Genomic DNA, 20331 nt, shown 5'->3' with positions numbered 1-20331 from the left:
TCGTGATAAAGGCGAGTGGCAGAATGAAGACATTGCGTGTAAGGAACCTATTGTATGCTGTAGTGTGCGGTGCTGCACATCGGAATGAGTTGTATACCGAGATAATAAAAAAACTTCAAATAAAAAGAAGCCACCAATCATACAACGTGGTAGAAAAGGGTTTGGAGTAATGGGTCAAACGGCGGTTGATCTATGACTGTAGGGCACTCTCGTTAGTCTAGTGCGAGAGTACCACGTGTATCCTGCGAGTTCAATCCTGTCTGCTCAGCTCTCCCTGGGTCAAGTCAAGTACGAAGACTGTCTTGGAGTTCTTTGGTGGCTCTATGAACTTGACGGGTTTTTTTGATGAGCGCGAGGAAGTACTTTGTGATATTGAAACAAATGGTCGCAAAGGGCGAGAGTGAGGGAACGACGGTCGCATAGGCAATGCTCTCGACGAGCCTGGCGGGGCATTCAATGACGATGCAGCAAGGGGCGAAGAAACGTATGGCATCGGAGATGATGCTCTAAGGGCAGGGTGTACTGCAGACATGGTCATGGCAGCTGTGAAAAACATCAGTTCACAGCTATGTATAGCAGTCAAAGGGTTGAACATACGCATTACGTTGAATAGAGCAGGCGAAAATTTATGAAAACCGTGAGGTAGACGGTTGCGGATAGTTTGACGAGTAGTTGACAGCGAAAGGTGTTTCTGGATGGTGAAGGATTGTGAAAACGTCGCGTCGCAGACGTGGCGGTCGTTTAGTGGTATTTATATACTTTGTTCCAATCCTGTGGGGATGGAATGCAGAGAACTCCAATGCATATTATTGGCGACATGTTGGGGATTGCCTAAATTCGTTAGATTACCAAATCTCCTTCCACGTGTGAAAACCCCAACTTGAGCTTGGTAGCGCTATTCATGCTGCTCAGCTGTTGAGTTGAATGTCGACTTCCATGGTCAGGCGATTCTATCATTCAGTGTAAAATTTAGCTGACCACTTGGGTGCATTAGCCTGGGACACCATCAACGTTTATCTACCCCCATGTGCATAAACGGCTTGCACTTAGTATGCCGCCTCCTTGGCAAGTGGCTAAAAACTTTGATAGAATGAGCGACTGTCTTTCTTACAATATTGGTCCAACTGCCCACAGTGATAAAAGATTAGCTCAAAACGTCCACTGCCAGCATATGAGGAATCTCGATGGCGTCCCCCCACGTCCGTGAGATGGCTAAAGTTCTGGTACGTATCTTCAGAGGTTCACCGAGCCACCGAACCCTAAGGCCTACACCCTTGCCCTATAATTGATATAGGGCAAGGCCACAGTCGGAAAAGAGACTCGCCTTTAGTGAGCTACTTGCCACTCAGTTCTTGTGTACTGACTCCGCATCACATAATTATTTCATGACACCGCGTTTACCAAACACTAGATTCCCCGTTCCCGAATGTTTCATACTACTTAGAACAGAATAGTCCAAGTTCCTCCGATCACTGCTCCCAGTTCGTGGAAACATATTAGCATGCCCAAGGCTGGCCCGGTAGAACGCCGCTGGTACTAGAGGAAACTTGCAACGCGGTTCGGAGCACACAAAAAACGGGTGCAGTTTTATCACTGCCTGCCAGATGACGATCTACGTATTGATATTAGTGTGAGATATAATGTGGAACATTTCCATATGCGACTCTTGATAACGAGCGATACGGAATTGAAATGATTGAGGACAGGATATGCTATGCTTCTAAATAAGCACATTGGAAAAAAAATTAAGGGTGAGACTAAATGAGGATGCAATGAGATAGTAAGTACACAATAAGTTTCGGAGGAGGGAGACAAAGGGGAACAAAATACATTTCTTGGATTCGTGGGACTGCGGAGATCATAAGGAGATCATAGTGGCACGATGCAAGATGGCGCGATAGGAGGCCCACAGCGCATGAGCTGCGTGGTTCGTGCCTCATGCAGAAGATTCGAACGGCGATGGCTGATGGTGCGAATGCCTCCGCCAACCCTTCTACATCTGCCATCTGCATCTGTAAGTCTTCTTCCTACGTATATTAACGGGTTAAGCAACAAATCGACAGTCCTGGATGAGTTTCGAAGACGGAAATGATGTTACAATGGTGGGGCCAGGACTTTCGGCCAGTGGTCGACAAATATGATGTGCCGTTGGGTCATTGTAATCGAGCGTCATGTTCTTGGAGTTGTGTAGTAGCCAGGTAGATGGGGGACCAAGGCACTTCAAGCTACTGGACATCGACGAGAAGATTTCGTTCGAGTATATATTTTCCCTCCTTGTATTGCTGCGATTGTTCGTAGGCACGGTCCTTGAATGACAAAAGAAAGAAATGAGGTGGACCATGCAATGAAATGAGCGGGTGTTATGACGTACATATTTCCAGCCAAGGACAGTAGCACATTTGACGCAATAAATATCCCGGACAGTGTGGTTGCCTGTGGTCATTTGACGGTCATTTGGTTCGCCTTCTATGACATTAACTCTGGAATTGGAACGGTAAGATGAGCCTATCGATGTTAATAGGAACTCAGAACTCACACGCCATCAAAGAGATATGCGCGGCCATGCTGGCCGTTGAAAGCCTGACAATGCCCGCATCAACACACTAAACCTGGAGACGAAGGATGAGAGTGGTGACGCACTCGTGAGATCATAGAGTGGATCGTTGCAAGATGCGTCTTGCACTTGGAGCAGCCATAGATGCGCTCGCCAGCCAGATAACGACGGTACTTCATCCCCATTTTGTCTGGTGTTCTAGCTTAGGAGCGAAAAAGCGATTATTAAGTAGAAGAGGCGAAGATCGCTTGGATAGTGGAAACTTATAGGAAACAAAATCCTTTATACTAAAGACGTGTGAATGTAAGTAACAAGTAGGTTCAGGAAAGAGTCGGAAGTGACCAGTGATGAGTCGACATTGACTATTAGTACTACGCCCCAGTCACACACCTTAGTAATTAAGCTGTTACGTTTTCCCACCTTTCTCCATGATTCCGGCTGAACCTCATATGTTGGCCTACACGGCTCTGGTCCATTCTCGGTTAATGCTCTGCCAAGGTCATCGATCTGTGATATCGGGACTATTCTATACACCTGAACCAGTGTACGATTTGATTATGGCTAAAGTCAAGGTCTCTAATTACGCATTAACGCCCAGTTTATTATGTCCAACACCAGGCCGCCGCATCCTTGTGACATGGTCTCCATGATAGAGGATTATTATTGCCTAGTCTTTACCTTCTGGAACGTGGAATTTTCTGAGCTTGGTGCAGGCGCTGGGAGCAGGGTGCCAGATGTCTCGGTATATGGAGTGACGGATGTCCTTTTTCGGCACAAGTACTTTCAAGTGCTGCAATTCTTTTCGATAGTACCTACTACGACTTGTAAAAGTATTGTAAAGAAATGGCACAGGGTATGGGTTTGCGGTTAAATAATCCCTATTACTTACACCCAATTTATCCCAGAAAAACAGGACTCAGTGGTGCGTTTGCTGTCGTGTGCCCTTCACCGAATCCGCACAACGCCTCCCCGAGTAATCGCTTCGCCAGCAACTCGTGAGTCATGCCATCTTTGTCTTGGAAATTTATCTTCTGACTTGTTATTCCACAGAGCCTCGTCGGGCCGCTGTCGCCATCATTATCCGTGTCGTACCTCCCCCCAACACCGTACCTGTGCCGGTTGGCGCCCCTCTACCCACCTTGAATCAATTCTTCGAGTTAGATTGGGTCAAGGACCCTCTCGCTTGCCCAGAATTTCTCCTTCTGAGACGCGACGGTGCGGGCCCTTCTGATGCAGTTCCAGGGCGTACATCTGCATTTCAGAACTTCACTGGCGATGGGGCTTGGAAAGGCAGCAGCAAGGCTGGAGCTCACGTTGCTTTCCCCGGCGGACGTACTGAAGAGGGTGATGAAGGAGGTCTTTATACAGGTACATCCATTCTCTCCATTTTCTTGATTTTATCTCACTTCCCACCTCATGGCAGCCATGCGTCAAACATGGGAGGAGATTGGATTGGATCTCGCAGAGCGTGACTTTCTATGTATAGGTCAACTCGATGACAGAGAGATCACTACATCGATGGGCAAGCGACTCCTCATGATCCTGTCTCCTTTCGTCTTCCTGCAGCTCACTCCAAATCCTCTCCCTGCCGATCCAACGGACGGGACCACCATCCACTGGGTACCGCTTGCCACTCTTGCTAGCGCAGTTTTGCCAGGACATCTAGGTGACAAGATGAACGCAAGAAGCAGATGGTCCAGTGTGACTGTAGATGCTGCGTCCAGGCTTACACCTCGACGTGCTGCTATCTTGAAAATATTAGTTAGAGTTCTCATAGGCACCATGCAGTTCCCTGCCATATTACTCGATCTTCCAGAACCCGACACGATATCAGGCTCATCCGCAGGTAGCCCTGGGGTACCCCAAAAGAACGGGTCGTACCCCACACTGACGCAGGACAAGCTTGAGAAGGGATTTACCGCTACAAAGCCTTCTTCGGGAAGGGACCGAAATAAAACGCGCCACCAACTCAAGTTATGGGGTCTTTCCCTTGGCATGACGCTCGACTTGATGGCGACTATGATACCGTCCACGCCGGTTCCGTCCTCTGCCTGTCTCAAGCCCGCATCTCAAGATCTGCACAAAGTTTCCTTGCCTAGTCTGCACCTGCCCTTCCACCCCGTAGGAGGCGAAGGAATGCGTATTGATGCCGTCGCACCCAGTCTAGCGAGTGTCTTCCCCCGTTTCTCTTATCCGGATGTCAACTTCTGGATCTGGTACGTCTACTTTTAATATTGGTTATGGGTGTCTGATGAGATTCCATCAGGGTCTTTGGAAAGCGTTATCGCGAAGTTGTACGTGGGTGGGAAGCCAGTGTACGCGATGGAGGCTCCAATGTCCGACGGTACTTGGCTTTTCCATTGGAATCTGGTGTATTTTAATGAAACAATTTTTAGAGTCAACTGGTCAGGCACGGCACTGAATACATTCTATGCTGCGGTTCGCAAGGCTTTACTCGTAGTCTTGGTTCTTCGTGCGATTGGTGTACTCATTGGTCTCGTGTTCGCTGGATGGTGGGTTTTTGCATGAAGAACTTCTTCTGGACCCTTACTATCGTGGATTTTGGTACCTTCGTGGAATACTATATCTTTTCATTATGATATTTCACTAATGCGGATCGGCATCTCACTCATCGTTTTCACGACTTTTTCGGATTACAAAAGCATGAAAGACACTGCAAAATCAACTTTTCTCCATCACTCCTGTTCATTATTTCCAATGTTACACTTGTGCAATCTAGTTACGTATGACTTCTCTCTTCTTTCTTCGCGTAGTTTCGTTCCGACCATTAGCCCAAAGGCAATCCACACACCTCGCAATCTGTTTCTCCCTGGGGGTTTTCAAACGTGCAATGTGGACAAATCTTGACACCCGAGCCTACTCCGCTAGGACCTTCTCTTCGCGCCGCTTCTTCGGCAGCGATTTGATCGAACACGTCTTGAGGAATGTCTTCGTCGATATGTGACGATGATGGACCAGGTGCAGATGTAGATGGCAATGATGCTGGTGAAAGGTACACATAAGAAACAGCATTCAGTGATCGACAATTATCCTTACGAGCACTCTCCCGGGTAAATGTCATGAGTGTCTGCCAGCTTTCAGTCTTGAAAAGTGCGTTCAGTGCCGAAGGATTCTCCAATAATGATGGTGAAGTCATTGTGCTGACAAGAACTTTCATGTCGACCTGCAAGGGGTCAGGAAATTTCTTGGCGGACTAATACAAATCATATCATACCTTCGACACAAGTTGCGTGGTCTCAAGGAATGCAAGTAAATGCCAATCGCTAAGCCATTGGGCGAGCTCCAGATGTTTAGAGGCATCGCTCGTTGACGTAAGGGGACTATCTGACAATTGAGGAGCACGAAGCCTGGCCAACGTCCTGAGAACATCTTCCACGTGTTGGTCTTCAAGTCCTGGGCGGTTCTCGATGGCGAACTGGTTCGAGCGGAACAGCGGTGATGGACTCTGAGGGAAACCATGTGTGACCTATGTGAAGTAAACCATACCTCAGTCATATAAATAGCTCATCCATTCGCTAAGCTAAGCCTCACATTTACGAGGAGGTATTCAACCGGGAAGCAGGGTTTGGCAGTCTTCTTGACTTCGAGGTTGTATTCATTTTTATACCTGAAAAATACATCGGGCACGTAACGTGCCGCATCCTGACTGCGGTCTTCCTCTTTGATGCGGACAATTCCAGGTTCCACGCTGGCTTCGATCATGTCAGCGTCTACCATTGCACACGCTTGCTCGGAGACTTGATATGCGGATATGTCCACTTTTCCGTCTTCTGTAGCAGTAAGAATAGCGGTGACCATCCGTGATCCAAATGCCCCACTAGAAGATGATCGCGAAGAAGTAGGGTTTGACTTCTGTATAGTGGCAGCAAAGATGGCCTCCAGGGAGGACACAAAGAAGGAATGAGGGTGGCGTTTATATATGCTTTTAGTCCTATCTTCTGGATCTGGGTCCAAGTCCGTGAAAATATAACCAACGATGGACAATGGAGCTGAAGCCATCTTGGCTAACTCTCGAATGCGAGGCTCATCCTCCCATGGAATACCGAGGGTCAATCCGTCGAGTTCACCTTCTTGAGGCGGCTCATATAGGGCCTCAACCACAGCTTTGATGCCCATGGGCACCTTCTCATACGGCTCATAACGTCCAATGAGCCAGCCAAACCTTTGCAATCCTGTAGATCTCCATGCTTGGAGGAAGCGTTCTATAATATCCGGTGAAGCGATCTCGAGATGATCGACCATACGGAAAGACTGAGACTGGAGCGTGATAGCAGAAGGTTGACAGCCCGTACATATTCCGGCTGGCCAAGGCAGGTGCCCGCCACTGGGACACGGATTCTTAACCTTGTACGATAATGGAGATAGGGGAGGAATAGCAGTGGCGGCAGCGGATGACGTTTTTGGTGATATCTTATGAAGATACGCATGATACGAAAGATGCTTTATGCTGTGTTCAGCTTGATACGCGGCATCGTACGGCTCAAGTGGCATGCAATAGTCACACATCCCGTTGAGGCCATGTTTGCAGAAACGCGCGTCACGACCTCGTGGAATTTTTCCGTCTTTCGAGCGCCAATATATGTCGACCGCGTCTTCTTGCACAGTTTCCCATATATTTGACTGCGGTCGCGTCGAGCTCGGCACATCAATGGACATTGGTGTTGCGGGAGTTTGTGAGACTTTGATAGCATATCCCACATATATCATGTCCCCATGCCTGTCCTATTTAAGTCCCCAAGATACAGAAAATATAGGCGTCTACTTACTTCAGCCCAAGGGTCTGCAGATTTCGCCCTTTCAGAGTGGACACTAGCGTTTCATTGCCCCTGGGTTGATTCGAGACCGTAAGAGATGCAGGATCGGCATCCACAGTTGTCTCTAAGATCTGAAATTCGAAGGTGTCAGGTGTGTAAGCTCAAGAGTGGTTGACATCGCTGACCTTGTTCACGAGCACTGAAATATCAGCGGTTGGGGGAAGTTCGAAACGGAAATTTCCATCCTTCGACCTGACTCGCAACAACTACACGAGTAGTAAGATCCTGCGATACACGGAGAACTTGATACTGACCATATCACTTTTCAGATTCAAGCGAGATCTGAGGATGTCTTGTTGGAGGAACGCGTAATCCAGTACCAGCACTTTAACATCGTCATCTAATTAATTATCCATCGCTGACTAAGCTCCACGTAAGTATGTCCTTTCCTCAACACAAGCACTTCACTTACTTGACTGGTGTGCAGCTCACTACTGCAGCTGTAGGCCAGCATCATACTAATCAAGCCTCAGGTCTGTTTTTTTTTCATTGGTAGACTGATATCGGTCTTATCTAGAGCATTTATAAGACTTTCATATTTTTCCTTCCTTACGTAATAATATGCTTGGTTCCCTAGTAGCAGTGTCGCAATAATGAGAAGGGATTGCGAATTACACCGCGAGGCTCGCTCGGTAGTGGATTTGGGTCCAGAATCAACGGGTACTTATCATATAATTGGCCTTTCTTCCCGCCATGCCACTTTCTCAAGACAATTCTATCACCTACGAACAAATTAATTCACTCAGGTTCGAATCCATACAAGCAGAGCTCGCCAATTGGGAACATATCGTGTTTCAAGGTGACATGGGTGACTCGCACAGACAAAGGGAAGCATCTTCAAGCAGCGGCAATCATACATCCAAGCCAGTCAACAATTCCGCTGACAATACAGGGGTACTTTGTGTAAGAGTTCTCAACCGAGTTGGACTGACAATTTTACAAGACAGGACATCAATTTCACGGTGGTGCACCACCTCACGTTCCTGCTGAGGCATATAACTACCTTATACATGCATTGCTTTCGATGCAAGGAGCTATACCACCCAAAACAGCACATAACCAATCGTTGCCATACCCTCAAGGACAATTCCCGGCGGGCCCTTCTACATCCTCAGTTTTTTCCGGTGTGCCACACCAAGCCATGCACTCTAATCTACCCCCTGTGATGTCGCCTACAGGACCCATTCCACATTTCCCCTCCACTATGATGACCACACATTCAGGCTTCCACAGCACGGTCAATGAGCCTACAGCGTTTGCGTCATCAAGTACGGCTTCTCCAGATGCAAGTGATAACGCAGACGAAGCTGCTGCTATTGCTGAAGATAAGCGCAGACGAAATACTTCTGCTTCAGGTTCGTGGTTCTCCGACTGCGGACACACGTGAGTCTGAATATGGATCCTCCATTTAGCCAGATTCCGGATCAAAAAGAAGCAGAAGACGCTCAACCTCGAGCGAACTGTTACCGATTTAACTGGCAGGACCGAGGAATTGGAGCGAGAGGCATCAGAGCTGCGACGAGAGAATAGTTGGTTGAAGGAAATCGTGCTATTAAAAAGCAGAAGAAGGGGCGCATTTGGTGGCTTACAATCCACGGACTCCCACCAAGCAGGTACTTCATCCGCACAGGGAGACGGTCATGATGATGATCCTAGCAGCGACGGGGAAGAAGGTCACGAGACACGCGGAAGGAAATAATACAACGCGTGATCGAGGTTGGAACATCTTGCTGATGTGTATGAGAGGCTTATTTTCAAGATCATAGATGTCACGGAGATGCTTTTCCTTCTGGGTGTGTTCATCAGCCCCATCTCTTACAGGTTCAGCGTAACCGGATTTTGTAGCAGCCAGGACTTTGTAGCACATTCGCACGTACCTTGTAACGGGTCGCGATTTTAAACGTGGCTAGAAACCACATTACTAAATTTTTACGTTCATTCTTGGTTCATTCATACTAAGGTAGGCCTCATCCGGTTCCAGCACCCCTTAAGTAAGCAAGGTTGAGCTGTTCAATATCTTCGAATAGCATCCATATGAAACCAATCTGCGCCAAATATGATTGCTGGAAAGGTGTCTCATCAAGGTCTTCTTGAAGGCCCAGGAGGAGTTTTAATTTTTGGATCAGAACTCATGGAGAAATAAGTCAAGAACATCAAGAGTGTAAAATGACTTGGAATATCATTTCCATGTGCTGGAACAGCGAAAAAAAATAATGAGAAATCCTCCTTGAAGTATTTGGCTGCTGTAAAGAGTAGATCGGGGCTGGGCTCTACAGAATGTGGTCCCTAGTCCTGAGTAGTGCTGCTGCAGTCCGGTCCAGAACCACGGTTTGAACCGGACTTTTGGTCCGGTTCTCCGTGGTTCGGTCCACGGTTCTCGCATCAGCCAGAACCGGACCGGAAGGTGGCTCTTGGTTCTACATATTCCCGAACCGTTCTGAACCATTGACAACTTTGACTGCGATCGATCGACTTCGACTTCAACAACATTGGCCTCAATGTCAGACTGTCGTCTTTGGGATTTGCACTCTAGGTTAATCAGGCAATCTTTAGCATTTTTGAAGGTAAGTACTAACTAATCAAATTATCAATATTCTTGCCTACTGACATATGTTTGACTATGTTACAGATATATGTTAATTCAAGTCTGCACACTTCCTAGACAGTCATGACCCTCCACCGGCTCTCAAGTCTTTGTTCTGGGGCGCATGGGTGTTGGCTCCCTGCTCCATGTACAAAACGAGGTACTGACGACAAAATTGTGAGTTATCTCTGACAATGTCTCAAGACGCCTGTGCGCTTAACGCTGACGGCTCCCTCAAGGATGCCTCCGATATCACTTTCTTCAATGACCCTGACGATGATGTACCACTTCCCAAAGTCCCACCTTCCACCCAGCCATCGACATCAACTGCATCTACAAGAGATGCCTACTCCGTTCTACTCAAGGCTGGACATACCCCAGCAACAGTTGCAGCCGGTTCTCGGCGGTCTGGCCATCCCTTAAAGCCCTCAGCTTGTATGTGTGATGCTGACAATGCCTGTGGGCTGTCTTCAAGTTCAGGCATGAGGAAATGTGCACTGTCAAGTGCTACAGACCATCCGGCACCGAAGAAAGTTGCTATGTGATTTTTCTTGCCTCTTGACTCTGAAGACGAAGATGAAGACGAGGACGTCCATCCAGGAGAATCATCTGCCGATGAGCTGGTCCCTCAACCTGATGTCAAAGACTTAGACGACACCAATGATGCCAAGTCCGAGAATGGGGTTGCCACTCAGACGGTATGTATCTGTCACTAGCAGTAACCCTGTGGCTTTGCCACGGCTGTCTGAGTAAAGTTCGCGCTTTTATAATTCAGCAGAAGAAAGCACGCAAGAAATGGTCCAAAGAAGAAAACCAAATGCTCGTATACATGTATGAGTTAGTAGTGCAGTAAATACAAAAACTGTTCGAAAGATAGCAACTGTGATCGCACTTGCATTCAGCTCTGAAATCACTGGCAGGTGCGACTACGTTTTGATGGTGTACCATCCTCCGAGTTATCATCAGGTAAAGAGCGCTTATTCAATGGCGTGCAGTCTGAGAAGCTGAATTTCAACTTCGAATGGCCTGGAGTTGGGGTTGTAGAAGTAGCACCTTTCCATGTAAAGTTAGATTTAGATGGCAAGGAGATGTAAATTTGATACTCACCATGCAAACTTGAACCAGTTGACGCTACAACAGGACGGCCAAGAAATGTAATACTATCCACTTCGATACGGAAGCGCTCTGTCTCATTTTTGTCGCCGGCTTTGAAAGTCTTGCGGCCAATGATGAATCCCCCAATACTAACATATCTATTGGGTTGGACAATAAATTTTTTCCCCGATAGTGATTTCTTCCATCTAGCAGTGTCAGGGAAGGTACACTCAACCGGCATTAGTGACCTAAAGTTGATGCTCGATGGTTCTGGTTTAAGCGCAGTGACATACTGATGAGCATCAATGCAGAATGACCGTGCAAGGTCATCAACAGTGCTGACTGTGCCACAGATTTCGACATATGGGGTGAATGTGGGATCAATGCCTTGACCGGCAGGAATCAACTAAAAAGATCAACATCATCGAGTAAGTACTAACAATCACAAACTTTGAAATGAAGGAAGACGTGCCCTGATGATATCTCCAACAATATCATAGTCCATTTCCTCCATACCCGGAAGAAGCCCGAGGCGCGCGCCAGATTCCATTTTCGCCACCTTAAGAATGGATTCAGTATTCTGGTATTGCTATCAGTAACCGTTGTCTTAATAACCGAGGGTCTTATATAAAGTCGTGTAAATGTAATGACACCACAATTACACTTTGGATAAGACTGCTTGCCAGTCCTCGATTAACACGGTCTACGACTTTTCCTATTTCGTGGTAGATAACGTGTGAGTTCTTGGGAGGCTCGCTAAACTAATCTTTGTCAAGATCAACCTAGCCGGAGCTTTACTTTTCTTTATTGAAACTCAAATCTCTTGTCTAGGAATAAGCTTCTAGACACGTAATTCGGTTTCTGGAATGTATTTGCCTAGGAAATCTCCTTCTAGGCTCTGGACTTGGATACTGGAACTAGTGAGACGTGGTCTCAAATATACGAAATGTGACCAAGATCGCTTGGTCTATGGACACCTGACTGTGAGACAATGGTCTCAAATATACAATATATGTTCAAGATCGCTTGAACAAAGGGGACTATAACTTGACCAAGATCGCTTGGTCTATGGGACAACTAGTGAGACGTGGTCTCAACAATATGATAGATGACTAAGATCGCTTAGTCAAAGGGCACAGAGCAATGAGACAAAGGGGTCTCAAAGACAATATATGTGACCAAGAACGCTTGGTCTATGGCACTAATAAGTTTCTAAGGTAAGAAACTTATAATCTCAAGGGAATTCTTTTCCCTGCACTTGTCTCACTTCAAAGGGACTAACTTTGCAAGTGAAATATCTGAGAGGCAGATTGCTACAAATGGGAGATCATATCTTTTTGGGGGGAGAATGGGCTCTCCTTATATACATTTTGTGTGGGAAAGTAACCTAGGTTCACAAACAATAAAAAATAAGGAGGACCAATCAAAATATTGGGTCAAACCCAATAAAAGAATAAAATACAAGTGAAAGATGGAGCTATGACATCATTGTGGAGCAGAACATTCTGGAATGTGGAGTAATGACATCATAATGACATCAAGAGTGACATCATTGTGGAGCAAAAGATTCCAGAACCTTCCATGAGTGAGTCAGAGTGAGTCATTGTGGAGCAGAATATTCTAGAAGGAAATGACATCATGAATGATGTCATTGTAGAGTAGAATAATCTAGAGCTTGATGACATAATATCTTTCAACAGAATACCTGCAGGAGTATCTGTGGAGTCTTATGACATCATAATGACATCATACCTTATGGATACAATTTTATGAAGTGTCAGGTGAGTCAAAGCATCCTAATGAAAAAGTAAAGTAAAGAAACACTAGAGAAAAGTAGGTAGCAAAAATAAGACAGTTGGCAGGAATTGAAACACGGTCTTTTTGGATAGGTTTTTTTATTGGCTTTGTACTTTTCTCTATGGTTTTCTCTAGCCAAAGTGAATAAGCCAAAGGCAAGGCTATACCTTAACCTTCATTTCCCTTCTCACATCAACTAGGTCTAAATGTGATTCCCATCTCACATTAGACTTTTTCCGTCAAAACATATTCAGATCATGAAACTTGGGGAAAACTAGAAATATGGACCATGGTTTGAAACCAAGGTATGGATTGACTAGTCTGAGGACTAAGCTAGCAGACTTTATCTTTTGAGGGTCACCTAGTATTCATGTCCATGCATGATTCCCACATCATGCAGGACAACGTGCCCTCCTCACTCCATACCTGGCATTGCCGTCTGTGTCACGCTGGATTCTCAACTATTGTGAAGGCTATTGGGCATGTCAGTGGTATGAATGTCGACACAATGTTGCTGAACGGCGACTCAGATGGCGCAGACTCCATTCACTGCATTTCCTGTGTCATGGGCAAGCATAGGCGCCTTCCTTTCCCCAGCGTTGCATGCCGCGCGCAGGCTACTGCAGAGCTCATCCACTCTGACGTGTGGGGGCCTGTCAACACCGTTTCCTCCACTGGGGACTACTACTTTGTGGTCTTCACTGACGACTTTACAAGGTACTCCGTGGTATATCTTATGCGTGCTAAGTCCGAAGTATTTACCCACTTCAAACACTTCCTGCCGTGGATTGAGGCCCAGTCTGGCGGCCGTGTCCGATGCCTGCATAGTGATAATGGTGGTGAGTACGTCTCAACACCCTTCCTCCAGTATCTCGCAGAGCATGGCATCGAACATGAGACCACCATGCCCTATACACCTCAACAGAACAGTGTGGCAGAACGTGGCCACCAGACGGTTGTCACGCGTGTGCTAAGCTCCCATCACCAGAGCGGGTTCCCACGCTCATTCTGGGGTTGGGCCATCCTCAACTCGGTGCATGTCAAAAATGTCCTCCCTTCCTCCTCACTCGGTGGCCGCACTCCCTTTGAAGCCTTCTATGGTCGCAAGCCAGATGTGAGCTACCTCCATCCTTTTGGTTGCCTTGCGTATGCCCACGTCCCAGAAGATACACATCGCAAGTATGACTATGTCTCTCGGCGCTGCTTCCTCCTTGGTCATGTTCGGCATGCTGGGTACATCCTCTGGGACCCTTCTGCCAGGCGCACCATCCGCTCCCGCCATGTTCATTTTGATGAACATGTCTTCTATGCGGACCTGTCTCCGTCTCCTCTTGCCCCGCTCATTGATCCTCCCCCTGGTGTCCTTTCGTCAGTGGGAGTCCCTTCGTCAGTGGGAGTCCCTTCGTCAGTGGGAGCTGCCCTCCCACCAGCTGGTGAGCCACCAGCATCGACCCCTGCTAATGCTCCGCCCCCGCAGGTGTCAGTGGGAGAAGAGGGCAATGACCCACCAGCACCACCAGCAGACGCCATCCCAATGCCACCTCAGCCTCCTCGTCCAGCAGACCCTCCTCATCCAGCAGACCTATGCCGCAGCTCTCGCCCACGTTGTGCACCAACTGGCACCACCTCCACAGCAATACCCACCAGGAGAATACCGGTCGCTGAATGCTGGACTTACGTCCCAGATGTCCCAGAAGCAGACACACATGGTGATGCAGACGGCCAACACCACAACGCCGAAACCGAGACTGCGATGCATTCAACCGCAGAACCCCCCAAGCGCCCCAGCATAGCCATACCAAACACTATCGACAAGGCGCGTTCTTCACCAGAGTGGGAACAATGGTTAGATGCCTGCAAATCCGAACTTCAGTCAATGCAGGACCTCAAAATGCACACACTCATGCCACTCCCAGAAGGACACAAAGTGGTGGGCTCGAGATGGGTATTCACGGTAAAGACTGATGAAGAAGGCAACATCACCCGTCACAAGGCATGTTTTGTCACGCAGGGATATACTCAAGTTGAAGGGGTCAATTATACAGAAACATTTGCGGCTGTTGCCAAGTATGACACAGTCCGTATTCTTCTTGTCCTTGCGGCCAAATTCAACCTCGAACTTGACCAGATGGACATTCACACCGCCTTCCTCAACACCGACCTCAAAGAAGACATCTACCTCAAGCAACCAGCCGGTTTTGAAGACCCTGAACACCCAGACTGGGTATGGAAGCTGGAGAAAGCAATTTATGGGTTGAAGCAGGCGGGATATGAGTGGAATCAGACGTTGGATGAGTACCTGCAGAAAGAGGGGTTCAGATTCATCAGGAGTGAGGCCAACCACAGTCTATATGTCCTCCACGAGGGGGACAAGGTCATATGGTTAGTTGTCTATGTCGACGACATGCTCACAGCGTCAAACTCTCACGACTACCTGGACAAATTCAAGGCGCAGCTCAAACAATGTTTCGACTTATCAGATCTCGGCCCCGCTCGCCACTTCCTTGGCATGCATATCACGCGCGACCGGGAGAAACGACTCCTCACCATCAGCCAGAAGGCTTACCTTGAGAGGATCCTCAAGAACACCGGCATGACGATGTGCAACCCCGTCAGCACACCTATGACACCAGGTGTTGTCTTGCAGAAGGCTACACAAGCCCCAACCGAAGAGGAAGCAGCTGCCATTGCGTCCATCCCATATCGTCGAACAATCGGCGAGCTCAACTATGCCATGCGAACGACATGCCCTGACATTGCCTACTCCGTATCATGCCTCTCTCGTTATATGGAGAACCCCAGCATTGACCACCACTGCCAGCTCAAACACCTCCTTCGATACATTCATGGGACCACAGACTTAATGCTGGTCTTCGGCTCATCAAACGAGGGACTCATCGGTCATTCAGACTCGGACTACGCTGCAGATCGTGACGACAGTAAATCCACTAGTGCCTACGTCTACCAACTCTTCGGCGGGCCCATCAGCTGGAAGTCTCAGAAACAATCGGTTGTTGCCACATCTACCACGGAAGCTGAATACATTGGTCTATCGAACACTTCCTGTGAGGTGCTGTACCTCATCCAACTCCTGCATGACTTCCGACTCGACCCTGATCTATACGACCCTGCGCTGTTATACGGAGACAACCAAGCCAGCATTGCTCTCTCGAAGAATCCGAAGTTCCACGAGCGAGCGAAACATATTCGCATCCACTATCATCTTATCCGCAGCCTCGTCGACTCGAAGAAGATCGAACTGCAATACAAGTCCACATCGGAAATGATTGCTGACAGCCTGACCAAGGCATTGCCTCGCCCTGCAGGAGTACAACATCGCGAAGGGATGGGTCTGCATCGTCAGAGTATGCCGGATGCTCCGACGAGTGGGAGTGTTGGAAGGTGATCCGTCAGTTCCATGAGAGCATCCGTTCCGGTCTCATTCTTATATCACGTCTCCCCCTCTGTCATGAACTGTCACTTACTTAGTTACCCTTATTTTTCCTTTCCTTCATTTTCCTCAATACTTAAGGCCGATAGGCGCCTGCGACGCACCTCAGCCTCTTTCACCATAGACTGAGGTGTGTATGCTCTTTTACCCATGTTATTACCATACTGATTAGCACACCTATAGGCTCGTTCTACTTAGCTCTCACTCCAATAGTCAAGAATCAAATACATGCTGCTAATCGACGTAGATTCTAGCAATCCTTCCACTAGGTCACGCACCTTCAAACTCGCCATCGTGCACGAGGGAATTTGCGCTTTACTTTCCCCACTCCACGTACATGGTTACTCTATGCAGGAAGGCTCTTTTTTTTTCCCGGACTTGAATAGGACATCCAGCAATGTCACCATCACGTAGGGTTGCGAAAAGCAATCGTGGTGGGAGAGGCTATGTGGGATTCGTGGAGGTGGGATATCTGTTGGGTGAAGAAGGGCGAGCACTCCAAGCTGGAGGAACAAAAATAGATTCTCACATGTGCAGGCTACTCACGGGTTGCAACGTGCTGCTGATTGGAGACCTCCCTGTCGTTCAACCAATCGAGCTGACAATTCATCAGGTGAGCACATCGATGATCACATTGCGCAATTTGCGATGCTCTGGATCAGTACGTCAGTAGTCAACCAGCAACGACAAACTTTATGATGTGAGTGGCTGTCCTCAATGTTGATCCGTAATCCTTTTAAGCCTTCCTCACCTTCGATATACTCCATGGCTATCCAACTTGCCATGTCATCCTCGATGCTCTGGATCAGTAGTCAACTAGCAATGACAAACTTTATGATTTGAGTGGTTGTCCTCGATGTTGATCTGTAATCCTTTTAAGCCTTCCTTGCCTTCGATATGCTCCATGGCTATCCAAATTGCCGGGTCATCCTCAATCGAGCACTGCATGCCTTGTGAGTTATAAGGGTGATGGGCGTCAGGCTCTAGTACTTACAAGTGGCGAGATTTATCATGACAAGGACACCTCTTCTGTCTGTTCTTCGATGAGCAATTGTGTTTGTAGTAGCAAGTTTGAAAATACAACGTGAACAGTTTTGTCCTTTGTTCGTCTCTGTAAATAGTCAGCGTGTCGCTTTGCGTTCTCACTCTCGACAATGCTGTGTACGACCGGCGGTGTGCAACCGCAATGTATATGTCGACCGTAAAATCTGCAAATGGACACCGGTTGAGAAGTTACGAAAAATGTTGTGCACTGGATGGGATGCCTGTGCGTACTCGGAGCAATTTGATAGGGATAAGTAACCGAGCCAAAACGAAATCGACAAATGAACGGAGATTTGACACGCCAATGATACCAATGGGAGCTGTGAGGCAAGAAGCGAAGATAAACCGATAAAATGATTTAGGCGCCTGCACAGCTGCCATACGGAAAAGGCGTGTCAGGGCTGTGGGCAAGGCCGTTCTCACATTCAAGACTTTATTGCTCTCCAACGTCTCTGCTGCTAAATTCTTGGTAACGCTAGACTCTGATTTGTAGTGCGGATGAACTGACAGATGGCTTTATCAGAGGGCCTATTGTTCGTATTGTGGTCAACGATAGTTGTAGACTCGGAATACATCGATACCAGGAGCCTCACCTTTGCTCGTGCCTGACTACTTCATGGTTTCGCTCGCGGAGACATAGCCATGGCTTCTACGTCGGGATTGAATCTGAAACCATCCATAACTTTGAAGGGTCATAAACCTTCGATCAAATCTATATCCTATTTTCCAGATATCGACCAGCATCTGATCAGCGGATCTCAGGACTGAATCGCTCAGCAATGGGACCTGAAAATGGGCAAGGAAATTGAGGAAGCATGGGAGAAAGATGCATGGCCAGTGGCGGTGTCAAGGGACGGTCAATGGGTTGTGACTGGTAGTGGAGGTTGGACTGAGATTGCTGAGCTGAGAGTCTGTGAGGTTGGGACTGGGGCGGTGAAAAGATTACAAGGACACGATCGAGAAGAGATCACCTGCATCAATATCTCCGCGGACAACATATTAATGGCAAGTGGGTCAGTCAATCAAACAGCACGAATATGGAATCTGGACACCGGAGAACTCTTGCATCACGGATTTGGGGAGGACATGCTTTTTATAGATGTATTTGGCAAAGTCCAATCAAAATTTTACTGCATGATATGTCAATATATTTTACGATAATACAATACACACGCACGAGCAAAATGGCACTGATAGTCAATACACTACAAGCAAACTAAAATTCTGACGGAAATATGTAACGTTTCGCAAGTATGATTGTTCTACGACAAAGCAATACCCAAGCGTGAGCGAAAATGGCGCGAAGGGACAAGAAACTACAAGCAAACTAAAATTCTGACAGAAATATATAACTGTTTCGCAAAAATGATTGTTCTACGACAAAGCAATACCCAAGCGTAAGCAAAAATGGCGCGTAGGGACAATAAACTACAATCCTGATGGCAGGGTTGACAGAGTTAGACCAAAATTTTAGCGTGTTATTTGCGATTATGCGACAATATAAAATCTTGCACAGCCATGAGCAAGGTAGTGACAGGATAAAGACAATTCAATTCTGATATAAGTGTGTAGTACTTCCTCCATACGGTCATCATATGATAAAATAATATATAAGAAGCACTTTCAGAAGAGGATCCCTCAGACTGTTCATCAAGGTCTTCTGATATGCAAGTTAATGGGGCAACATCGTCATCCCTCGAAGGCTCCCTTGATGAAAGGTGTGACTAACAGCCGCGGAATAAGTGCGCGAGCTACCCCAAGGACCGACCTCAGGTCAGGAAGTAGGTTGAGTGCGTCTTGCAGGTGGTAAACTATTTGGTGATTGAGCGGCATCGTACCCGCTGCAACGTCCAGCAGATACTTGCTGCACGTCTCGTAGTCGGGATTGAAGTCCTTGAAGTGATGCGAGCTGCTCAGAAACACGTGTTGAGAGGGTGGTGGTGGTTGAGTCTTTGATATCGCGTAGGAGATGTTCAACACTGTTCTCCTTAGCTTCCTCAGCTTCTATTGCAGAAGGGACGTGAAGGAAAGTCTTCCACGTTTCCGTACTGTCCTGAAGTCATCAAATCAGTACGGGAATAGATTGCAAAGGAGGAAAGGCATACGTCTTTGATTTCTTCTACTGCAAAGTATGCATCCGTCGGGATTCCAACGGCCTGCGGTCGCGCATCAACGATTTCCATTACTGGTTTCGCAATGTACCGCTTTAATGAAGCTGGTGCTCGAGGGCGGATGGGTAGGCAGGGACATTGAAGGTGCTGAGGTACCTGCGGGATTGGTGCTGAAGGTTGGTACGCGTTAGTGGGGGGAAACGAGGTGCGAAGTAGCACGGACAGTAGAGAGGCTGCGAGAGTGACTGCCTGAGCGAGGACGAATGCCACGGGTGGATGGTGGAGGAGGGAGTGGGCCTTGTGGGAATGCAGCAGACCTGAGAGATGAAGGTGTGTAACGATGGTGAGATCGATGGTATGAACAAGGTGGTGGTTCTACAGTGATGCTGGGATGCTGGGATTTGTAGAGTAAGGGCCGTGGTCACGCTGGATTTGATTTGGGATTGGAGTCAATACAAGTGAGAGTAAGAGTAAGGGCTCGATACGCACAGGCACTGCAACCCGCTTCCCAGACGGCGCACTCCAGTCTCGGACAAGTAAACGCTCATCCTCCCGCAGGTTCTCCTCATCCAGCCCAACAGCCTCCCGCACCTCACCATCCTGCGTACGCGGCGGCACATTCTTGTTTGCCTGTAGACGCTCGCGCAGACGCTCATCAAATGCCATGATCAAAACGCACAGGCATCCTTCGGCTCGAATTCTTTCTCGGCGTTCAACACTAACGAAAGATCAATTGACAGGTAGCAGTGAAACACATTATCACTGACCAAGAACGGGTAGATGTCGCAAAATAACCAGTTTAAGCGGTACAAGGTTATCTGGGGTGCACCTAAGTGTCTCGTTAGCAAACATGTACCCGG

The 20331-nt window shown here is 47.6% G+C and overlaps 7 protein-coding genes across 7 annotated transcripts; 3 read left to right on the top strand and 4 right to left on the bottom strand.

Annotated features, from left to right (window-relative positions):
• Positions 1-250: 250 nt before the first annotated feature.
• Positions 251-819, bottom strand: EDB93DRAFT_1247168 (uncharacterized protein; the record flags this gene model as incomplete). The annotated part of the gene is made up of 3 exons (XM_041452557.1): positions 251-543; positions 598-691; positions 760-819. 3 exons carry the CDS (start codon positions 817-819, stop codon positions 251-253), a joined length of 447 nt encoding a protein of 148 aa, XP_041310796.1.
• A 1406-nt stretch (positions 820-2225) lies between these two features.
• EDB93DRAFT_1079278 (Yippee/Mis18) lies at positions 2226-2739 on the bottom strand (the record flags this gene model as incomplete). The annotated part of the gene is made up of 4 exons (XM_041445446.1): positions 2226-2306; positions 2372-2480; positions 2537-2580; positions 2641-2739. The coding sequence occupies 4 exons, from the start codon at positions 2737-2739 to the stop codon at positions 2226-2228; spliced, it is 333 nt and encodes a 110-aa protein (XP_041310795.1).
• Positions 2740-3301: 562 nt separating this feature from the next.
• EDB93DRAFT_912159 (uncharacterized protein) lies at positions 3302-5213 on the top strand. The gene is made up of 6 exons (XM_041457927.1): positions 3302-3407; positions 3460-3549; positions 3605-3922; positions 3978-4770; positions 4821-4898; positions 4951-5213. The coding sequence occupies exons 1-6, from the start codon at positions 3398-3400 to the stop codon at positions 5081-5083; spliced, it is 1422 nt and encodes a 473-aa protein (XP_041310794.1). The 5' UTR covers positions 3302-3397; the 3' UTR covers positions 5084-5213.
• Positions 5065-8054, bottom strand: EDB93DRAFT_912386 (NPL4 family-domain-containing protein). Its single transcript, XM_041457928.1, has 8 exons — positions 7802-8054; positions 7644-7751; positions 7515-7595; positions 7342-7460; positions 6107-7292; positions 5790-6041; positions 5612-5738; positions 5065-5557 (listed from the first exon to the last, which is right to left on the bottom strand). Exons 2-8 carry the CDS (start codon positions 7644-7646, stop codon positions 5343-5345), a joined length of 1983 nt encoding a protein of 660 aa, XP_041310793.1. The 5' UTR covers positions 7647-7751; positions 7802-8054; the 3' UTR covers positions 5065-5342.
• Positions 8055-8082: 28 nt separating this feature from the next.
• On the top strand, positions 8083-9088 carry EDB93DRAFT_1247164 (uncharacterized protein; the record flags this gene model as incomplete). Its single annotated transcript, XM_041452556.1, has 3 exons — positions 8083-8283; positions 8333-8744; positions 8802-9088. 3 exons carry the CDS (start codon positions 8083-8085, stop codon positions 9086-9088), a joined length of 900 nt encoding a protein of 299 aa, XP_041310792.1.
• Positions 9089-10167: 1079 nt separating this feature from the next.
• EDB93DRAFT_1247163 (uncharacterized protein) lies at positions 10168-11364 on the top strand (the record flags this gene model as incomplete). Its single annotated transcript, XM_041452555.1, has 5 exons — positions 10168-10408; positions 10544-10671; positions 10894-11063; positions 11114-11260; positions 11313-11364. 5 exons carry the CDS (start codon positions 10168-10170, stop codon positions 11362-11364), a joined length of 738 nt encoding a protein of 245 aa, XP_041310791.1.
• A 7770-nt stretch (positions 11365-19134) lies between these two features.
• Positions 19135-19549, bottom strand: EDB93DRAFT_1079435 (uncharacterized protein; the record flags this gene model as incomplete). The annotated part of the gene is made up of 2 exons (XM_041445458.1): positions 19135-19413; positions 19466-19549. Coding segments are annotated over 2 exons (363 nt in total), but the record flags the coding sequence as incomplete, so codon positions are not given.
• Between the last annotated feature and the right edge of the window lie 782 nt (positions 19550-20331).

This window comes from Suillus bovinus (genome assembly GCF_016758785.1).
Source record: "Suillus bovinus strain UH-Sbo-P2 chromosome Unknown EDB93scaffold_9, whole genome shotgun sequence".
In the NCBI taxonomy this organism is placed as follows: Eukaryota; Fungi; Basidiomycota; class Agaricomycetes; order Boletales; family Suillaceae; genus Suillus; species Suillus bovinus.
The sequence above is the reverse complement of the archived record's forward strand: the minus strand, read 5'-3'. Positions and strand labels throughout refer to the sequence as shown.